General features: G+C 38.3%; 2 protein-coding genes across 2 annotated transcripts in view; one reads left to right on the forward strand and one right to left on the reverse strand.

Moving 5' to 3' along the window:
* LOC122749581 (zinc finger protein 420-like) overlaps window positions 1–20,661 on the forward strand; it is a 410,887-nt gene that overhangs the window by 218,670 nt on the left and 171,556 nt on the right. The gene's annotated exons all lie outside the window — the stretch shown is intronic.
* The window catches only part of LOC122746245 (zinc finger protein 420-like), a 136,634-nt gene that overhangs the window by 72,787 nt on the left and 43,186 nt on the right, over window positions 1–20,661 (reverse strand). Inside the window, exons 8-9 of the mRNA XM_043991712.1 lie at window positions 4,017–5,218; window positions 2,606–3,932 (exon numbers count right to left, since the gene is read on the reverse strand). Coding sequence (XP_043847647.1) covers window positions 2,606–3,932; window positions 4,017–5,218 — 2,529 coding nt within the window. The remainder of the gene's footprint in view (window positions 1–2,605; window positions 3,933–4,016; window positions 5,219–20,661) is intronic.

Genomic DNA, 20,661 nt, shown 5'->3' on the forward strand with positions numbered 1-20,661 from the left:
CCAAAAAGCTGTTCTTAATTCTGTGCGATTCAACGGTTAGACTAAAAAATAGTTTTCTTTGCAACTTTTACATATTACAAGTAATTCCCAATTTTGAACTATTCTACCAGGAAAGATTTTAAGAGTAGCATTAAACAGATTAACAACTGCTAGAGAGCTACAGGTTGTTTCTTCTGGTCTGTGCAGTGAACTAAGAACCCATAAGCTAGGAATTTCTCAGTGAGCATGCTTTTTTTTGACATCACATCCCAGTAAGAGCCAAGGTGAAAAGGGTAAAACCAGGAAGGGATGAAGGAATTGTTGTAGGAATTGTAGGCAGTGTTGGCCTACATTTAAGGGGTGTTCCCCCACTCCCCACAAACTCCTGCTTTGATGGAATAGTAGGACCTGAATGAGAGAGTAAGACAGAGGTCATCCCAGTATCTATTTTTTTGTTTGTTTGTTGGGGGGGGGGGTAGGGCAGGGCAATGAGGGTAAAGTGACTTGCCCTTAAGTTGTTTTTTGTTTTGTTTTGTTTTGGTTTGGTTTTTTTAGTGAGGCAATTGGGGTTAAGTGACTTGCCCAGGGTCACACAGCTAGTAAGTGTTAAGTGTCAAGTGTCTGGGGCCGGATTTGAACTCAGGAACTCCTGAATCCAGGGCCGGTGCTTTATCCACTGCGCCACCTAGCTGCCCCTCTGCCCTTAAGTTTTTTATTAATTTTTTTTAGTGACTTGCCCAGGGTCACACAGCTAGTAAGTGTTAAGTGTCTTAGGTCGGATTTGAACTCAGGTCCTCCCGAATCCAGGATCAGTGCTTTATCCACGGCTCCACCTAGCTGCCCCACTCCTTTAGTTTTAAAAGCAGGATTGTTCATCCATCTCTAAGAAGACGGCATGTAAGTCAATCAAAAGTAAAGTACAAGTGAAGCTTAGAGAGATGCAGGATTCTTGGCTCAGTAAGATGGCAGATGATAGTCAGTTTGATGCTGATAGGAACAATCCAAAGCACTTTTAGGATGAAAGCTATTTATGGGCCAAAGACCCATGATGCATCTCAACTACTCAGGGCTAATGGAGCCACACATGATAAGGACATGATCCTGAACACTTCCATAGTGTTCACAAGAAGTCATCATCGATCAATGCTGAAGCCATTGACTGTTTACCATAGGTTGAAGTCCACTTCTCTCTAGACAAATTTCCAACTGACAAAGAAATTTTTTAAAGTAATAAACATTTTTATTTATAGTTTTGGTTCCATTTTGGGGGGGGTCCATTTTTTATCCCTCCTTCCTTCCCTCCTCTGTCCCTCCCTGAGGTGATAAGTAATCAGATATGGGTTATACATGTACAATTAAATAAGACATTTTGAATGCCATTAGGCTCGTCTCCTGTGGTAAAGACATGGTGCTAAATCTATTCCTCATGAAATGTATGGGGGGGGGGGCAGGGTCCATTATTCATGCAAAAACTGACTGAAGTTTTTGGATTATATGGCAAGAGGAGGTTATCCCCCAAGGGTCCAAGGACACTTCTATTGTCCATCTCTATAAAGGTAAAGGAAATAGACTGTCCTGTGACAATCACAGGAGGGTCTCCCACTTAGTCATTGCTGACAAGATTCCTGCCAGAAATCTCTTTCATAGGCTCATCCTTCACCTAGATGTCATCCACCTGGAGCCAGAGCGGCTTCAGAAAGGGCCATGGATAAGTTGATAAGGTTTACTGCCTGACCTCTTCAGGAGAAACTAATAGGAGCAGAACAGAGGTCTGTAGAGAACATTTGTAGACCTGACCAAGGCCTCTGATACTGTCAGTCATGACTGCTTCTGGTCAAAATATGGCTACCTGGAGTTCATCAGTACAGTACACTAACTTCCTGACCCCATTCTAGGCTGTCTTCTCCAGCAGATGGACCCTCTATCATCCCACTCTCTTACCAGAAATTTTTGTATCAGCAAGAAGCAGGAAACAAAGTGAGTGCTAATTAATTGGATAATGGCTGAGAAAATGATAAGCAGATGAATAGTATAAAATATTGAAGAGTAATGACAAACAGGGGAACTTCAGAAAATTCATTAAATTTATAGGATTTTATAAAAAGGATGAAATTTGGGATGTTTAGAAGGCTGCCTTTGTTAATTAAATCCCTAAGTTTTATCTCCAGCAGGATTGTCCTAAAGTATAATCAAGTATGAGCTCTAGGTGAAACCCTTCCCAGAATCACTGCTTTTATACACCTTAATTCCAATATCTGTGTTGTTGTCAACTCATCACCCTCCTCCAAACAAATGCCCTTGAGCACATTAATAAGTCTTCTCTCTGATATAAACTGATACGTGATGTCTGCCTGAAAGCCTTCCCACATTGAGTTGGTATAGAGCTGCTCATAAAAATGAATTCTCAAATTTTGAAGGAGCTCTGAATGACAACTGACTGCATTTCCTCATTTGTAACAATGATAAGATTTCTATGTAATATGAATTCTCAGATGCTAAATAAGAGGTGATTATTGCCTGAAGGTTTTACCACATTGATTACATTCCTAAGGTTTCTTTGCCGTGTGGATTCTCTGATGTGCAGCAAGACTGGAGCTCAATCTAAAAGCCTTTCCACAGTGATTACATGCATAAGGTTTCTCTCCAGTGTGAATTCTCTGATGTGCAGCAAGATTGGAGCTTACTGTAAAAGCCTTTCCACACTGATTACATGCATAAGGTTTCTCTCCAGTATGGATTCTCTGATGTAAAGTAAGACTGGAGCTCACTCTAAAACCCTTTCCACAATGACTACATTCATAAGGTTTCTCTCCAGTGTGAACTCTCTGGTGTGCAGTAAGACTGTAACTCAATGTGAAAGTCTTTCCACACTGATTACATTCATAAGGTTTCTCTCCAGTGTGGATTCTCTGATGTGCAGCAAGACCAGAGCTTACTGTGAAAGCCTTTCCACACTGATTACATTCATAAGGTTTCTCTCCAGTGTGGATTCTCTGATGTGCAGCAAGACTGGAGCTCAATCTAAAAGCCTTTCCACAGTGACTACATTCATAAGGTTTCTCTCCAGTGTGGATTCTCTGATGTGCAGCAAGACCAGAGCTTACTGTGAAAGCCTTTCCACACTGATGACATTCATAAGGTTTCTCTCCAGTGTGAATTCTCTGATGTGAAGCAAGACTGGAGCTCAATTTAAATGCTTTTCCACACTGATTACATGCATAAGGTTTCTCTCCAGTGTGGATTATCTGATGTGCAGCAAGACTGGAACTCTGTGTGAAAGCCTTTCCACACTGATTACATTCATAAGGTTTCTCTCCAGTGTGGATTCTCTCATGCTTAGCAAGACTGGAGCCCTCTCGAAAACCCTTTCCACAATGACAACATTCATAAGGTTTCTCACCAGTGTGGATTCTCTCATGCTTAGCAAGATGGGAGCTAACTCTAAAACATTTTCCACAGTGACTACATTCATAAGGTTTTTCTCCATTGTGGATTCTCTGATGTGCAGCAAGATTGGAGTTTACTGTAAAAGCCTTTCCACACTGATTACATTCATAAGGTTTCTCTCCAGTGTGGATTCTCTGATGTAAAGTAAGACTGGAGCTCAATCTAAAACCCTTTCCACAGTGACTACATTCATAAGGTTTTTCTCCAGTGTGAACTCTCTGATGTGCGGTAAGACTGGAGCTTACTGTGAAAGCCTTTCCACACTGATTACATTCAAAAGGTTTCTCTCCAGTGTGTATTCTCTGATGTGTAGCAAGATTGAAGCTGTATGTGAAAGCCTTTCCACACTGATTACATTCATAAGGTTTCTCTCCAGTGTGAATTCTTTGATGTGCATCAAGATGGGATCTCTGTGTGAAAGTCTTTCCACACTGATTACATTCATAAAGTTTCTCTCCAGTGTGGATCCTCTGATGTAAAGAAAGACTGGAGCTCAATCTAAAACCCTTTCCACAATGACTACATTCATAAGATTTCTCACTAGCATGGATTCTCTGATGTGCAACAAGATTGAAGCTGTATGTGAAAGCCTTTCCACAATGAGTACATCCATAAGGTTTCTCTCCAGTGTGGATTTTCTTATGCTTAGCAAGATTGGACCTCTCTGTGAAAGCCTTTCCACACTGATAACATTCATAAGGTTTTTCTCCAGTGTGAATTTTCTCATGATTAGCAAGACTGGACCTCTCTCTGAAAGCCTTCCCACACTGATTACATTCATAAGGTTTCTCTCCAGTGTGGATTCTCTTATGCTTAGCAAGATCTGAGCTAACTCTAAAATGCTTTCCACAATGACTACATTCATAAGGTTTCTCTCCAGTGTGGATTCTCTGATGTGCAGCAAGACTGGAGCTCACTGTGAAAGCCTTTCCACACTGATTACATTCATAAGGTTTCTCTCCAGTGTGGATTCTCTGATGTGTAGCAAGATAGAAGCTGTATGTGAAAGTCTTTCCACATTGATTACATTCATAAGGTTTCTCTCCAGTGTGGATTCTCTGATGTGCAGCAAGATGGGATCTCTTTGTGAAAGCCTTTCCACACTGATTACATTCATAAGGTTTCTCTCCAGTGTGGATTCTCTCATGCTTAGCAAGATCTGAGCTAACTCTAAAATGCTTTCCACAATGACTACATTCATAAGGTTTCTCTCCAGTGTGGATTCTCTGATGTGCAACAAGATGGGAGCTCACTGTGAAAGCCTTTCCACACTGATTACATTCATAAGGTTTCTCTCCAGTGTGGATTCTCTGATGTGTAGCAAGATTGAAGCTGTATGTGAAAGCCTTTCCACATTGACTACATTCATAAGGTTTCTCTCCAGTGTGGATTCTCTGATGTGCAGCAAGATGGGATCTCTTTGTGAAAGCCTTTCCACACTGATTACATTCATAAGGTTTCTCTCCAGTGTGGATTCTCTCATGCTTAGCAAGATCTGAGCTAACTCTAAAATGCTTTCCACAATGACTACATTCATAAGGTTTCTCTCCAGTGTGGATTCTCTGATGTGCAGAAAGATGAGAGCTCTGTGTGAAAGCCTTTCCACACTGTTTACATTCATAAGGTTTTTCTCCAGTGTGGATTCTCTGATGTGTTACAAGACTGTAGCTCTTTGTGAAAGTCTTTCCACACTCATTACATTTAAAAAACTGTTTTTCAATGTGAATCTTCTGATTCCTCATAAGATCTGAGTTCCAATGAAAGGCCTTTCCACAATCATGATGTGCATATCCTTTCCCATGGTAAAATCTAGAATGGCAAGGAAGAGATGCTTGATGGTATGAGGTTGTTTTACATTCATAACATTCAACAGACTCTTCTCTAATGTGAATTTTCTGAAGAGTAATGAGCTTAGAGTTCTCACTGAAGGCCTTCACTCCTTTGTTACTTGCATAAAGCAATTCTCCAGTATCACTTTTCTGATGTCTAATGAAATCAGAATTTAAATTCAGTGCCATTTCTAGATGATTCCCTTGATATATTTGCATTTCCTGTGACTTCTCAGGAGACTGAAAAGGCTCTAGTTGTTTAGGAAACCATTTATTATCTTCACTGTCCTGAAAACAGTCGTTCCATGAAGTCCTTCTCTTTCTGTGATTTGGGACTGAAGACTGCATGAATCCATTTCCAATTTCACCAAACTCCCAGATTGTCTTAGGATTTTTATCCACCTTGGCATTAGAGCCACAGATTTCTCTCAAATTGATGTCACAGGCACCAGCGATCTCAAATCTATACTTGCTTAAGTCTTCCACAAAAATGCTCACTTTTGTAGTCAACTCCTTCACTTCAAACCTGTTCTGTGCACCTGAGGAAAACAATTATGTATTAATAGAAAGACACATACACCTAAAATATATCTTCTTTTCTCTAGTGGCATGATGTAAACTGATTTATATTCTATTTCTTCAGTCAAAATAAAGAATTCCCAAATTAAATTAAGCAGAATCAATCTTTGGAAACACCTGCACATTGGCTTATTTTATTTTGGAAATAGTATTTTCTTTTCTCCAATTGCATGTAAAGATACCTTTCAGCATTCATTTCCCATAAATTTTTGAGTTTCAAATTTTTCTCCCTCTTGTTTTCCTTCCCCCTCCCCAAGAAAAAAAGCAATCTGATGTAGAACCATGCATATACATTTCCACATTATTCATGCTGTGAAAGAAAAAGCAGGACAAAAGGAAAAACACTATTATGAAAATTTCTAAGTTGCAGTGGTAGACAAAGAAAAAAACAAAGTCTCCAAGCCAAGCAACAATAGGTTTATCAAGAGAGGGATCCTGTCTCTCAGGAAAGCCAAGCTCAAGTCTAGCATACAATGACTCTGAGCTTCAGTATCAATGGATATTTATACACAATGACACCTCCTGCTATTTAACATAATCCAAGGGGTACAAATACAGTAATTATGGAATAGGAAGAAAGAAACCATCAGTCAGATACTAGCATAGTCACTTGTCATTCTTAAAATAACTCTGTTACTGAATAACAGGCTCATAACATAAGAAGCCATTTACTGGATTGTGTCTTTGACATCTTGCACACAGCCTCTCTGGACTATATTTCTCTATAAACTCTTTAGTACTACTGTTAAATCAATTGTACCTAAGGCATGGGGGGAATCTCACTTATACCATGAGAAAGAAAAACAGGAAAAAAGTGGAAAGCGTTTTCCATCATGAATCCTTTGGAATTATCTCGGATCCTTGTATTGCTGAGAAGAACTAAGGCTTTCATAGATGATCATGGTACAATGTTGCTGTTACTGTGTACAATGTTCTCCTAATTCTGTTCACTTCACTAAGTATTAGTCCACTTAAGTCTTTCCAGGTTTTCCTAAAATCAGCCTGTTCATCATTTCTTATAGTACAATAGTATTCCATTACAATCCCATACCACAACTTGTTCTGCCATTCCCCAATGGATGGGCATTCCTTCTATTTCCAATTGTTTGCAGCCACAAAAAGAGAAAAAAAAAGGAAAACCAGCTACAAATATATTTGTATATGTAGTTCTTTTTATGATCTCTTTGGGCCAGAGACTTAGTAGTGCTATTTCTGGGTCAAAGAGTATGCACAGGTTTATTGCCCTTTGGGCACAGTTACAAATTGCTCTGCAGAAGAGTTGGATTAGTTCACAACTACACCAACAATGGATTAGTGTACCAATTCCCCACATCTCCAATATTTATCAATTTCCTTTTCTATCATGTTAGCCATTCTGATAGGTGTCAGGTGATACTTCAGAGTTGTTTTAATCTTCATCTCTCTATTCAAAAGTGATTTAGAGCTCTTCTTCATGAGAGTTTAGGTAACGTTGATTTCTGAATGTGAAATGTGAACTGCCTGTTCACATTCTTTAAACATTTATCAATTGGGGAATTGCTTGTGTTCTTATAAATTTGAATCAGTTCTCTCTATATTTGAGAGAGAAGGCCCTTATCAGAAACACTTGCTATAAAAAAATTTTTGGCTGGGATCCCCCTGGGGCCAGGGGTAATGTTTTGTCCACTGTGTCACCTAGATAGATGATGACATCTTTAGGGTTAAATTGAGGGGTTAAGGGAATGCACTGGGGGAGGGGGAAGGGCAGAGGTGAAATCCTACATGAAAGAAACAGGAAAAGGATTGTGGAGTTGGAGAAGAGACAATCCCAAGGAACTAATGAGGAACCCCATAGAAATGATATAATGCAACCCCATAGAAAGAACTGATAAAAAAGAACACTTGTGGGCTGTACATATATAACCTGGTTGTGATCTTGTGATGGGGGGAGGAAAAAAATTTGGAACTCTAAATCTTATGAAAATGAATGTTGAAAACTACCCTTACATGTAACTGGAAAAATAAAATAAATGTTTATTGCTTAAAAAAAAAATAATCAGAATTGGGCACATGAAAGCTCATGACTCAATGATGCAACATGGAAAAGTAAAGCATAATCAAAAGAATATAAAAGTAAAAGAAAATGTAAAATCCCTCTTCAGAAAAACAGCAGACCTGGAAAATAGATCCAAGAGGGAAAACTTAAAAATTATTGGACTACCTGAGGACAATGACCAAAAAAAAAAAAAAAAAAGAGCATAGACAGCATATTTCATGACTTTATCAAGGAGAACTGCCCAATGGCTTAGAACCAGAGGAAAAATTAATCATTGAAAGAATCCAGTGATAACCTCCTGAAAGAGACCCCAAAAGGAAAACTCCAATGAATATTTTAGCCAAATTCCAGAATTATCAAGTAAAGGAGAAAATGCTGCAAATAGCTAGAAAGAAACAATTTAAATATCAAGGAACAAAAATCAGAATTACACATTAAAATTCAACATTACATGATCAGAGGGCTTGGAATATTATATTCTGGAGGGCAAAGGAACTGGGATTACTACCAACAATGTATTACCCAACAAAATTAAGCATAATCTTTCAGGGGAAAAGAGGGACATTCAATGAAATAGAGGACATTAAAAGATTCCTAATGAAAAGCCCAGAACTGAACAGAAAATTCAATCTATAAATACAAGACTCAAGAGACACATAAAAAGGTAAAAAGGGGGGAAAAATATGTTGCTCAATAGGGTTAAAATGTTTACATCCCTACGAGGGAAGAAGATACTTGTAACTCTTGAGAACTGTGTCTTTATTAAGGCTTGTAGGAGAAGCACACACAGACAGACCGTGTGTGTATAAGTTGAATCTGATGTGATGATATTTCAAAAGAAAAAAAAACCTTAAGGGGTACCAAAAAGGATTATACTGGGAGAAAAGTAAAGGGAAGGAAGAATGGGGTAATTTACAAAAGACCTATTAGAATATAGGGGAAAAAAGGAAAGGTCACATACTCTCATCTAATTTGGCTCAAAGAAGAAATAACATACAAACTCGGTAGAGTATAAAAGTTTATCTTATGGGGCTGCTCGGTGGTGCAATGGATAAAGCACTGGCCCTGGATTCAGGAGTACCTGACTTCAAATCCAGCCTCAGACACTTGACAATTACTAGCTGTGTGACCCTGGACAAGTCACTTAATCCCCATTGCCCCACAAAAAAAAGTTTATCTTACCCTCTAGGAAAGTAAAAAGGGAATTGGGTGAGAAAAAGGTGGGGTGCTGATAGAAGGGAGGTTAAAACTAGGATGTGAAAGTAAAAGGGACAAAAAGGAGGTGGGGCTAATAGAATGGAGGGCAAAACTAGGAGTTGAAAGAGAACAGGACAGAAGAGAGTTGGGGATGATAAAAGGGTAGACTGAGGGAGGTGGTGGCCAGAAACAAAACACTAGTAAGAAGGAACAGGAGAAAAGGAAAGAAAAAAAGTACACAAAAGGGGGGGGGGAATAGGATTCAGAGAAATACACAGTTAGTAATCATAACTGTGAATGTGAATGGGATGAACTCTCTTATAAAACAGAAGAGATAGTTGAGTGGATTAAAATGTAGAATCTTACAATATGTTGTTTACAAGAAACACATTTGAAGCTGAGAGATACACGAAGATTAAAGGTAAAAGACTGGAGCAGAATGTATTACACTTCAGCTGAAGGGGAAAAAAAGCAGGGGTAGCAATCCTTATCTCAGAGAAAGCAAAAGCAAAAATTGACCTAATTAAGAGATAAGGAAGAAAACTACATCTTGCTAAAAGGTACCATAGACAATGATGTAATATCAATACTAAATATGCAGGCACCAAGTGGTACAGTGACCAAATTCTTAGAGAAGTTAAGTGAGTTACAGGAAGAAACAGACAGCAAAACTATATTAGTGGAGAACCTCAACCTCCCCCTCTCAGAAATACATAAATCTAACCACAAAATTAATGAGAAAGGAGTTAAGGAGGTAAATAGAATTTTATAAAAAACTAAATGTGGTAGACCTCTGGAAAAAAACTGAATAGAGATAGAAAAGAATATACCTTTTTCTCAGAGGTACATGGCATGTTCACAGAAATTGACCATATATTAGGGCATAAAAACCTCACAGTCTAATGCAGGAAGGCAGAAATAGTAAATGCATTCTTTTCAGATCATGATGTAATAAAATCTATGTGTAATGAAGGGCCATGGAAAGATAGACCAAAAATTAATTGGAAACTAAATAATCTCATCCTAAAGAATGAGTGGGTCAGGGGCATCTGGGTGGCTCAATGGATGGGGCGCTGGTCCTGGATTCAGGAGGGCCTGGGTTCAGGTCCAGCCTCAGACACTTGACACTTGCTGGCTGTGTGGCCCTTGGTGGGTTGCTTGACCCCAGTTGCCCCACCAAAAAAGAAAAAAAGAATGAGTGGGTCAAACAACAAATCATAGGAAAAAAATAATTAACTTCATCCAAGAGAATGACAGTAATAAGACCACTTAACAAAACTTAGGCATTGCAGCCAAAGCAGCTCTTAGGAGAAATTGTATATCTCTAAATGCCTATCTGGATAAATCGAGAAAGAAGAGATCAATGAATTGGGTATGCAACTAAAAAAGCTAGAAAAAGAATAAATTGAAAATACCCAATTAAATACCAAATTAGGAATTCTGAAAATTAAAAGAGCGATTCATAAAATTGAAAGTAAGAAAACTAGAGAATTAATAAATAAAACTAAGAGGGGGCAGCTAGGTGGCACAGTGGATAAAGCACCGGCCCTGGATTCAGGAGGACCTGAGTTCAAATCCGGCCTCAGACACTTGACACTTACTAGCTGTGTGACCCTGGGCAAGTCACGTAACCCCCATTGCCCCACCCAAAAATAAAATAAAATACAATAAAACTAAGAGCTGGTTCTATGAAAAAAAAATAAAATAGACAAACCTTTGGTTAATTTGATGAAAAAGAAGAAAGAGGTAAACCAAATTACCAGTGCAACGATTGGAATGACGCCACCTGCTGGAGACTTACTGTAGGAAAGCTCCAACAGGAGGAGAGGGCCTCTGAGGGCAGCACCATGCATCTTTCCTTTGGCGTCAGGAAGTGACGTTTGCTTGTGGGAGGAAGAAGAGGGAGGCTGGCACGCTGGCTCACACTCTTTCCTGTGGACTCTGGTGGAGAGCGGAGCTAGGAATGCTCTCTCCCTTAATAGATAGAGGAATCTAGGCCTTTCTCTCTCTCTTTACAAAATTCTTATTCTCCTTAATAAATGCTTAAAAGTCTAACTCTTGCTAAAACTTATAATTTATTGGTGACCACTCATTAGATATTTTAGACAGTGCAGCTAGAATTTTAGCCCCTTACACCAGCATCAAAAATGAAAAGGGCGATCTCACCACCAATGAAGAGGAAAATAAAGCAATAGTTAGGATCTATTTTGTCCAACTATATGTCAACAAATTTGACAATCTAAATGAAATGGATGAATATCTACAAAAATAAAAACTACACAGATTAACAGAAGATGAGTTTACAAGTGAATTCTATCAAACCTTTAAAGGACAATTAATTCTAACACTATATTAACTATTTGGAAAAATAGGTGAATGAGGAATTCTGCCAAATTCCTTTTATGAAACAAATATGGTGATGATACCCAAACCAGGAAGAGCTAAAACAGAGAAAGAAAATTACAGAGCAATCTCACCAATGAATATTGATGCAAAAATTTGAAATAGAATATTAGCAGAGATTACAGCAATTTATCACCAGGATAATACACTATGACCAGGTGGGATTTGAACCAGGATTGCAAGGCCAGTTCAATAATAGGAAAACTATCAATGTAATCAACCACATCAATAAGAAAACTAACCAAAATCATATGACTATCTCAATAGATGCAGAGAAAGCTTTTGACAAAATACAATACCCATGCCTATTGAAAATGCTAGAAAGCATAGGAGTAAATGGAGCTTTTCTTAAGATGATAAATAGCATCTATTTTAAACCATCAGCAAGCGTTATATGAAATGGGGATAATTTAGAGGCATTCCCAGTGAAATCGGGCTGAAACAGGGATGTCCATTATCACCAATATTATTTAATATTTTACTAGAAATGTTAGCCTTAGAATAAAAAGAAAAAAAGAAATTGAAGGAATTAGAATAAACAAGGAAAAAACAAAACTCATTTTTTGCAGATGATATGATGGTGTACATAGAGAATCCTAGAGAATTTCTGCATCTATTGAGATAATCATAAGATTACTGTAGGGAGTTTTTTTATAGATATGGTCAATGACTAAGCATTCTTCTAATACTTAACTAGCCCTACATTCTTGGTATAAATCCTACCTGGTCATAGTATATGATCCTTGTGATATATTGCTGTAAGCTGGAGCATACCCTAAGGCAAGAGGTGGCAACAGCCCTTATTATATTAAAAGTAGACAGGTTGGGGCAGCTAGGTGGTGCAGTGGATAGAGCACCGGCCCTGGATTCATGAGGACCTGAGTTCAAATCCAGCCTCTGACACTTAACACTTACTAGCTGTGTGACCCTGGGCAAGTCATTTAACCCCAATTGCCCCACAAAAAACAAACCAAAAGCAGACAGGTTGTATAATTTGCATTTCTTAACCTTTACATTGATTTTTATGAATAAATTCTGCTTTGATTACTTAATTAAGAGGCTTCTTAATTGTTTGCTTATCAATTTGGGAGCACTGTGGAGAAATTTTGTCAATGGCCCATATTAAATTAATAGCAGTCAGATAGTCAGATAGTCAAAACTCCCCAGATTAGTCCATTCTTAGATTAGTCCTCCAGTCAGATTAGGCCCTGCAATTAGATTAGTCTCCCCAAACTAGTTAGCAAAAAATATTCTTACATTTGAATGGCAACCACAGCAGGAATTATGGCCCATTTATAATTTTTCTAAAGTTATGATTTTTCATATAGCCCACAGTTACATAAATTTTTCAGATTAGATTAGAATAAGTTAATTTTTTTTTTACAATAGAGATATAGAGAATATTCTCCCTATGTACTGCTTTGGTTACATCCTATAAATTTTAGTTTGCTGTTTCATTATTGTCATTCACTTTGATCAAAATAATTGTTTCTATGATTTATTGTTTGACTCACTCCTTCTTTTTGTTTTGTTTTGTTTTTTGCAGGGCAATTGGGGTTAAAGTGACTTGCCCAGGGTCACACAGCCAGTAAGTGTTAAGTGTCTGAGGCCGGATTTGAACTCAGGTCCTCCTGAATCCAGGGCCAGTGCTCTATCCACTGCACACCTAGCTGCCCCCTCACTCCTTCTTTAAGATGAGATTATTTAGTTTCCAATTTTTTTATCTTTCCAAAATCCTTTATTACATGTAATTTTTATTGCATCATGATCTGAAAAGGATATATTTAATATTATTTCATTTCTGCATTTGATCATAAGGTTTTTTATGCCCTAAAACATGGTCAATTTTTGTGTAGGTATCACGCACCACTACGAAAAAGGAGTCTTACTTTCTATCCTCAGTCAGTTTTCTCCAGAGGTCTAGCATATCTAATTTTTCTAAAATTCTATATATTTCCATAACTTCTTTCTTGTTTATTTTGTGGTTAGATTTATCTAATTCTGAGAGGGAGAGATTGAGGGCCCCCACTAGCATAGTTTTATACTCTATTTCTTCCTTAAACTCCCTCAACTTCTTTTCTGAGTATTTGGATTTCAGACCACTTGCTTTATATTTATGTAGCATTGGTAGTACTTCATTGTATATGGTACCTTTTAGCAAGATGTAGTTTACTTCCTTGTCTCTTCTAAGTAGATCAATTTTTGCTTTTGCTTTCTCTGAGATGAAGATTGGTACCTCTGCTTTTTTTTTTTTTTGCTTCAGCTAAAACATAATATATTCTGTGTGCATGTCTCTCCTTCAAATGTGTCTCCTCTAAATAAATATTTTGGGATTCTGGTGTTTATTCTACTTGCTTCATTTTATGGGAGAGTTCATCCTATTCATCGGTTATATTTGCTAACTGGGTATTTCCCTCCATCCCATTTTCCCCTCTGTTTATATTTTTCTCTCTAATTCTACCCTTTCCCTTCTCACCAGTGTTTTGCTTCTGATTACTGTCTCCCTCAATCTGCCCTCCCTTCTATCAGGCCTCCACCCTTTTCTTTTCCCCTTCACTTTCTACTTTCTGATAGGGTAAAATAGATTCCTTTACTAAACTGAGTGTTTGTGTTATTCCCTCTTTGAGCCAAATTCAATGACAGTAAGGTTCAAACAGAGCTTACACCCTCCATTCTTTTCCTCACCTCTAGTAGGTCTTACATGCCTCTTCTTGTGATATAATTTACCCCATTCTGCCTCTCCCTTTCCTTTACTCGCAGCATAATCCTTTTTTAACCCATTAATTTTTTTAATCATCACATCAAAGGCTTATTCCCAGCTTTTTTCCCACTCCCTATGTCTAAGTATACTCCATCTAATTGCCCTAACAGAGATACAGTTCTTAAGTTAGAAGTATCATCTTCCCATGTAGGTAGATACTTTAACCTTATTGACTACCATGGGGTTTTTTTCTTTCCTTTTTACCGTTTTATGCTTCTCTTGTATCTTGTGTTTGAAAATCAAATTTTCTGTTAAGCTCTGGTATTTTCTTTTTGTTTGTAGGGGGCAATGAGGGTTAACTGACTTGACCAGAGTCATACAGCTAGTAAGTGTCAAGTGTCTGAAGCTGCATTTGAACTCAGGTCCCCCTGAATCCAGGGCCAGTGGTTTATCCACTGCAACATCTAGCTTCCTGTCAGCTCTGGTCTTTTCATCAGGCAAGTTTGAAAGTCCCCTATTTCATTGAACATCAATCTTTTCTTCTGGAAAGTTTATGCTCAATTCTGCTGGGTAGTTGGCTCTTGGTTGTAATCTAATCTTCTTTGCCTTCCATAATATCATATTTTAAGCCCTCTGATCTTTGAATGTAAAAGCTCCTAAGTCTAGTGTAATACTGACTGTAGCTGCTTGGTCCTTGAATCATGTCTTTCTGACTGTTTGTAGTATTTGCTCCTTAACTTAATAGTTCTCAAATTTGGCTACAATATTCCTTGAAGTTTTCATTTTGGGATCACTTTCAGGAGGTGATCAGTGGATTCTTCCAATGACTATTTTACCCTCTGGTTCTAGAATATCATGGTAGTTTTCCTTGATAATTTCTTGAAAAATACTGCCCAGATGCTTTTTTTTTTTATCGTGGCTTTCAGGTCATTGTGGTAAAAAGTTTTAACAGTCAGCTAGCGATAATGGAGAGACGCCAGTTTTTTTTAAGGACCACCCTTTTGGGGAGGAGACCAACAGCATGAGCTACGCACGCCAGTCCGTCTGCTAAGCACTCCACTTCTAGGGTGCAAGCTTAAAAGGCAAGGAGAGAACAGAAGTGGGAGTTCTCTTGCCTGCTCTCCTGGTCTGATGACTGGTGCAACACACAGACACTGACTGGAGTTGGACGCAGCCCGGATCACCATTAGCAGCACGCGCTTGACTTGGTCTCTCTCTCTCTCCCCAAAGGTGGCCTTGGGCTTTTGGTGAGTTTTATATGGAATATAGACTAAGCTTAGACTTAAGACTATTTGTTTTGTATTTCTACTTTCCTATCCCTCTAATCAACATCACCTAGTAACTACCACACAATAAAAGCTCTAACTAGAAAACCAGAAGCTTCTTCCATTTACTAGTCTGGGAGATAAATTAAGGGAAAGGTTAAAGAGGGGAGATTTATGATCTAATATCCAATTTTAAATCTCACATCATCTAATAATTCTTAAATTATGTCTCCTAGATCTATTTTCCAAGTCAGTTGTTTTTCCAATGAATTATTTTACATTTTTATCTATTCTTTCATTCTTTTGATTTTATTGGACTGATTCTTGATGTCTCACAGAGTCCTTCAACTTGCTAAATTCTAATTATTAAGAAATTATATTCTTCAGTGAGCTTTTGTACCTCCTTTCCCCTTTGGGCATTTCTACTTTTAAAGGAATCATTTTCTTCATTTGATTGTTGTGCTTCCTTTTCCAAGTGGTTAACTACTTTTTTGTAATTCTCTAGCATAACTCATTTCTTTTCCCAATTTTTTTCTACCTCACTTTTCAATTTTTAGAATCCTTTTTAAGCTCTTCCAAAATGAATTTTGGGGCTTGAGTCCAATTCATATTCCCCTTTGAGGCTTCAAATGTAGGCATTTTGACATTGTTGTCCTCTTCTGAGTTAGGGTTTTGACCTTCCCTTTTGCCATAGGAGATTTCTTTAGTCAGGGTTCTTTTTTGGTTTTTTACTCAATTATTTTAGACTTGAGCTATGCTCTTGGGCCAAAAGGGGCACTGTCCTAAGATTTTTGCACTGGTGGCCAGGGATCTGGTGACTGGCTTTCTGCACTGGGCCTTCTGAGGCTGGAAGCTTGCCCTCTGTTCTATGGTTGGCCACCCTAGTCATGGCTGTTGTGCTGGGGCTGGAGTTCTCACAGCTAGCCTGCTGTGCCACTGGCCTGCTGAGCCAGGACTCCTGGGCCTCAGTTGCTGACCTGTGCTATGGCTAAGAGCCTCATGCTGGCTTGCCCAGACACTGCCTGTACTGGGCTCCCCTCCCCTTTTATCCAACTGAGACAGAACTTTCCTGAAGTCCTTCTAAGTTATCTTGGGCTAGAAAATTATTTTACTTCATCTTTTTGTAGATTTTTCCTACCAGGATTCTTTTAGAGCCTTGATTTCATGAATATTGTTTCTGAATGAAACTGGGGAGAGCTCAGGAAACCTCCTGGCTTCTCTCTGATATCTCCATTGCATCCCCAAGATGGCTTATTTTAGAAAGAGCTTAACATGTAATACCATTGAATTCCTTGAGTGAGATTTTCCCCTCCACTTAAATAGAAGTGATCTAACTCTGGTAATAATCAGTATAATATGAGATGAATAATTTGATTTCATCTTTAATTATTCTCTACTTTTCTTTAGTTATGTAACCTGTTTCCCTTTGTATTTCAACCTAGTCTTTATATGGGTCTTGTATCAATTTTGTAGTGATGTCCCTTTTTAAAAGGTGCATTGTTGGTAACCACAACACTAAAAATAGTATCTTCTAAGCTGAAGGAACCAATCAGCATTGAGATTTCTGACCTGTTGCTTTAGAAGTATGCTTCAGGATGAAAGACATGACCGTGTTCCTTTAGAAATATGCTTTAGGGCTAATTGTTCCCCTCTTTTGATTAGTTGGCTAGATGGCCTTTGTCACTAAAGATAATGTTCAAGTTTCAATGTCTCCTTTTCTGTACCATTTGCATTTTTCTAAGGGTGCAATGGGAGGAGCCTGTAGAGGTATAAAACTACCAGAATCCCAATACTTGGGGTATCTCAGGTCCTACCCCTTCCTGAGACTGGCTTTATTGTGAGATAGATAACCTCTCTCAAAAAAACCTATTTTCCATGACTTGAAACCTTCTGTGTTTCTTTTCTTCAAAGGACTTAGAAATTTTCACAACAATTCTCATAACAAACCTATTACACAGGCAAGCCTGGCAATCTTATTGCCCTTCATAACTCTGGCCATCAGCTCAAAATGTCTGAGTAACTTTTCCAGCATATCTGCAACTGACACTAGAATTCAAGCCTGTGACTGATCATGCTCTGTTCACATGACTAGATGGCATCTATCCATTACACTTTCCATCCTTTCTTTAAATGCCCACTGTTGATTATCATTTTATGGATGTCAAATAATCTTCCTCCTATTTTGTACAGATAGACTTGGATGCCTTATCACAGGATCATTCTTGGTGAATTTCATACACTCAGGAATAGGATTTTTTAACTATTGTAATTATTTTCAGTATTACATCCAACTTTTCTTATTTTCTTTTCTGATACATAAATATCATGCCACTGTCTGTTCATATACTGCATATTTGTTTAATTTCCTTATCAATAGTATATCTCAAACTATATCTTGAATCCAACATCTTTCTAATAAGAAGTTAACAACAGGATTCCTTGTTGGCCTTCTGGTACCATATCCAATTTTGTGGTTCCTGAACTCTTTGGAGGTTCATGATGAGGAAGTCCAAGGGGATTGAGCTAAAATTACTTAATGTAAAACAATCTGGTACTGGCTAAGAAATAGAGTAGTGCAACAGTGGAATAGAACAGGTACAAATTACAGTGCAGTAATTGATTATAGTAAGGTAGTATATGATAAACCCAATGAACCAAGTTTTTGCATCAAAAACTCATTATTTGGCAAAAACTGATGGGAAAATTGGAAAATAGTATGTCAGAAACAAGATATTGATAAACATCTCGCACTTTGCACTAAAATAATTTCATAAAAGATGATACCATAAGCAAAGTAAGAGAGCTTGCAATAATTTCTGTCAGATGGATGGACAGGGGAAGATTTTAGGACCAAAAATGACATAGAGAACCTTACAAATTGTAAAATAAGTGATTCTGATTATATAAAATTTTAAAACTTTTGCAGAATCAAAAGTAATTGAGCCAAAATTATAAAGAAAGGAGAAAACTGAGAGAGAATTTTTGAAACACACATCTCTGATAAAGGCCTCATTTTTCAAATATATAGATAAGTGAATGAAATTTATAAAAATATAAGCAATTCCCCAATTGTTAAATGGTCAAAGAATATGAAGAGGCAGTTTTCAGACAAAGAAATTAAAGCTATTCCTAGTCATGTGAAAAAAATGTTCTAAATCACTATGGATCAGGGAAATGCAAATTAAAACAAATCTTAGGTACCACCTCACACCTATCAGAGGGGAAAATATAACAAAAAAGGAAAACAATGGATGTTGGAGGGGATGTGAAAAAACTGGGACACTTATTCTACTCTTAGTGGAGTTGTGAATGGATCCAACCATTCAGAAGAGCAATTTGGAACTATGTCCAAAGGATTATAAAACTGCAAAGCCTTTGATCCAGCAGCACAGCGGCTAGGCTAATATCCCAAAGACATCCCCAAAAAAGAGAAAAATAACTACTGGTCCAAAAATATTCTTAGCAGGTCTTTTTGTGGTGGCTAAGAAAATCAAAGGGATCACCATAAACTGGGGAATGGTGAAACAAGCTGTGGTATATGATTATAATGGGATATTATTGTGTTATAGGAAATCACAAGCAAAATGATGTCAGAAAGACCTGGAAAGACGTATATGAACTGATGAGCAGAACCAGGAGAGCATTGTGCACAGGTATAGTGATAATATGTGATGAAGAACAGTGAATGACTTAACTATGCTCAGCAATACAATGATCCAGAACAATATCAAAGGAATAATTGTGAAGCAAACCATCCACCTCCAGAGACAGAACTGATATTGAATCAACACAGAGTGAAGTGTGCTGTTTTTCACTTTCTTTTCATTTTACTTCCTTTTTAGTTTTCTTCTGCAACATGATAATATGGTCATGTTTTACATAATTACACATGTATGATGTATATATGATCACTTTATGCCTCTGGAAGGGGGTAAGAAAGGAAGGGAAGGATAGAATTTGGAACTCAAAAATTTAAATTAAAACGTTTATTAAAAAATTAATTAATGGCACCTTAGGCAGTAAAGAATTGCCAAGGTTTGTTTCCAATATATTTTTCCCCTGGAACAACAAGTAGATGCATCTTTGAGGAATTAATATGTTTCATTGTACAGTGATTCCCAACCATCATGATAAGGCATAAAATGATGATATTTAAAAGAAAAAGACTTTTCATTGGTATCAATGCTTCAAGTCTCTCACCAATCCACTTAATCCCCCACCCACTGTCAAATTCATCTACTACAGGACACTTCTGACCCTGTCACTCAATAAACCCTCTTCCTATTGACTCTCTATTACCAGGATTAAATATAAAATCCTCTGCTTGGTTTTTAAAGCCCTTTATCATCAGCCCCTCTCTTACCTTCCCAGTCTTTTTTCACCTTCCTTTCCCTCTACATGTGTGATAATCAGTGATACAGACTTCCAGGGTAGAGCCAAGATGGCAGAAGAAAGACAGTGAGCTCTTGAACTCATGACACCATCACTCTAAAAAACATCCAAATGATGCCACAGGAAAATGCCCAGCACAGTAAAACTCACAGAAGTATGTGCTGAAATCATCTTCTAACCAAGAACAGCTTGGAAGGTCAGAAGGAGGGAGCTACTGTGCTGATACGGGAGTCCAGCCCAACCCCACAGTCACCCTGACACAGATCCAGTCCCAGGAAGGTCTCACCAGAGAAGCAGACCCCCAGAGCCTCTGAATCAGCTGAAGCACCATTGTTGTCTGGAACTAAGCTCATAGTCTGGTGAGTGGGCTGAGCCCTGGGCAGGGGAGAGACTACAGGGGTCTATGCTGGTGCTAAGGCAGAACTTGGATTTTTCACCCCTGCTGAGAACCAGGAGGTAGGCTCAAGTAGCAGGGGCCCAGGTGGGGGAGGGGCGCAGGCTCGTTGGAGCTGACAACCACAACACACAAAGCTGGTTGATTAGCAAGTTGGTCTGGGGTCATCTACAGACCAGGGAACAGGTCGGGTGAGTGAAGAACCTGATTCTCCTTAAATCAAACCACCTGGGACTTCTGAAGCTTGGGATACTGCGGCCTGGAAACAGTGCCCCACTTTAAGGAGATAAAAGTCTAGTAAAAGAAAGGCAAGATGAGCTGACAGAGAAAGGGGAGGACCATAGAAAGTTTCTTCAGTAACAAGGAAGACCAAGGGGCACCCTCAGAGGAAGATGTCAACATCAGGGCCCCCATAACTAAAGCTTCCAAGAAAAATACAA

This window comes from Dromiciops gliroides, chromosome 3, assembly GCF_019393635.1.
Source record: "Dromiciops gliroides isolate mDroGli1 chromosome 3, mDroGli1.pri, whole genome shotgun sequence".
In the NCBI taxonomy this organism is placed as follows: domain Eukaryota; kingdom Metazoa; phylum Chordata; class Mammalia; order Microbiotheria; family Microbiotheriidae; genus Dromiciops; species Dromiciops gliroides.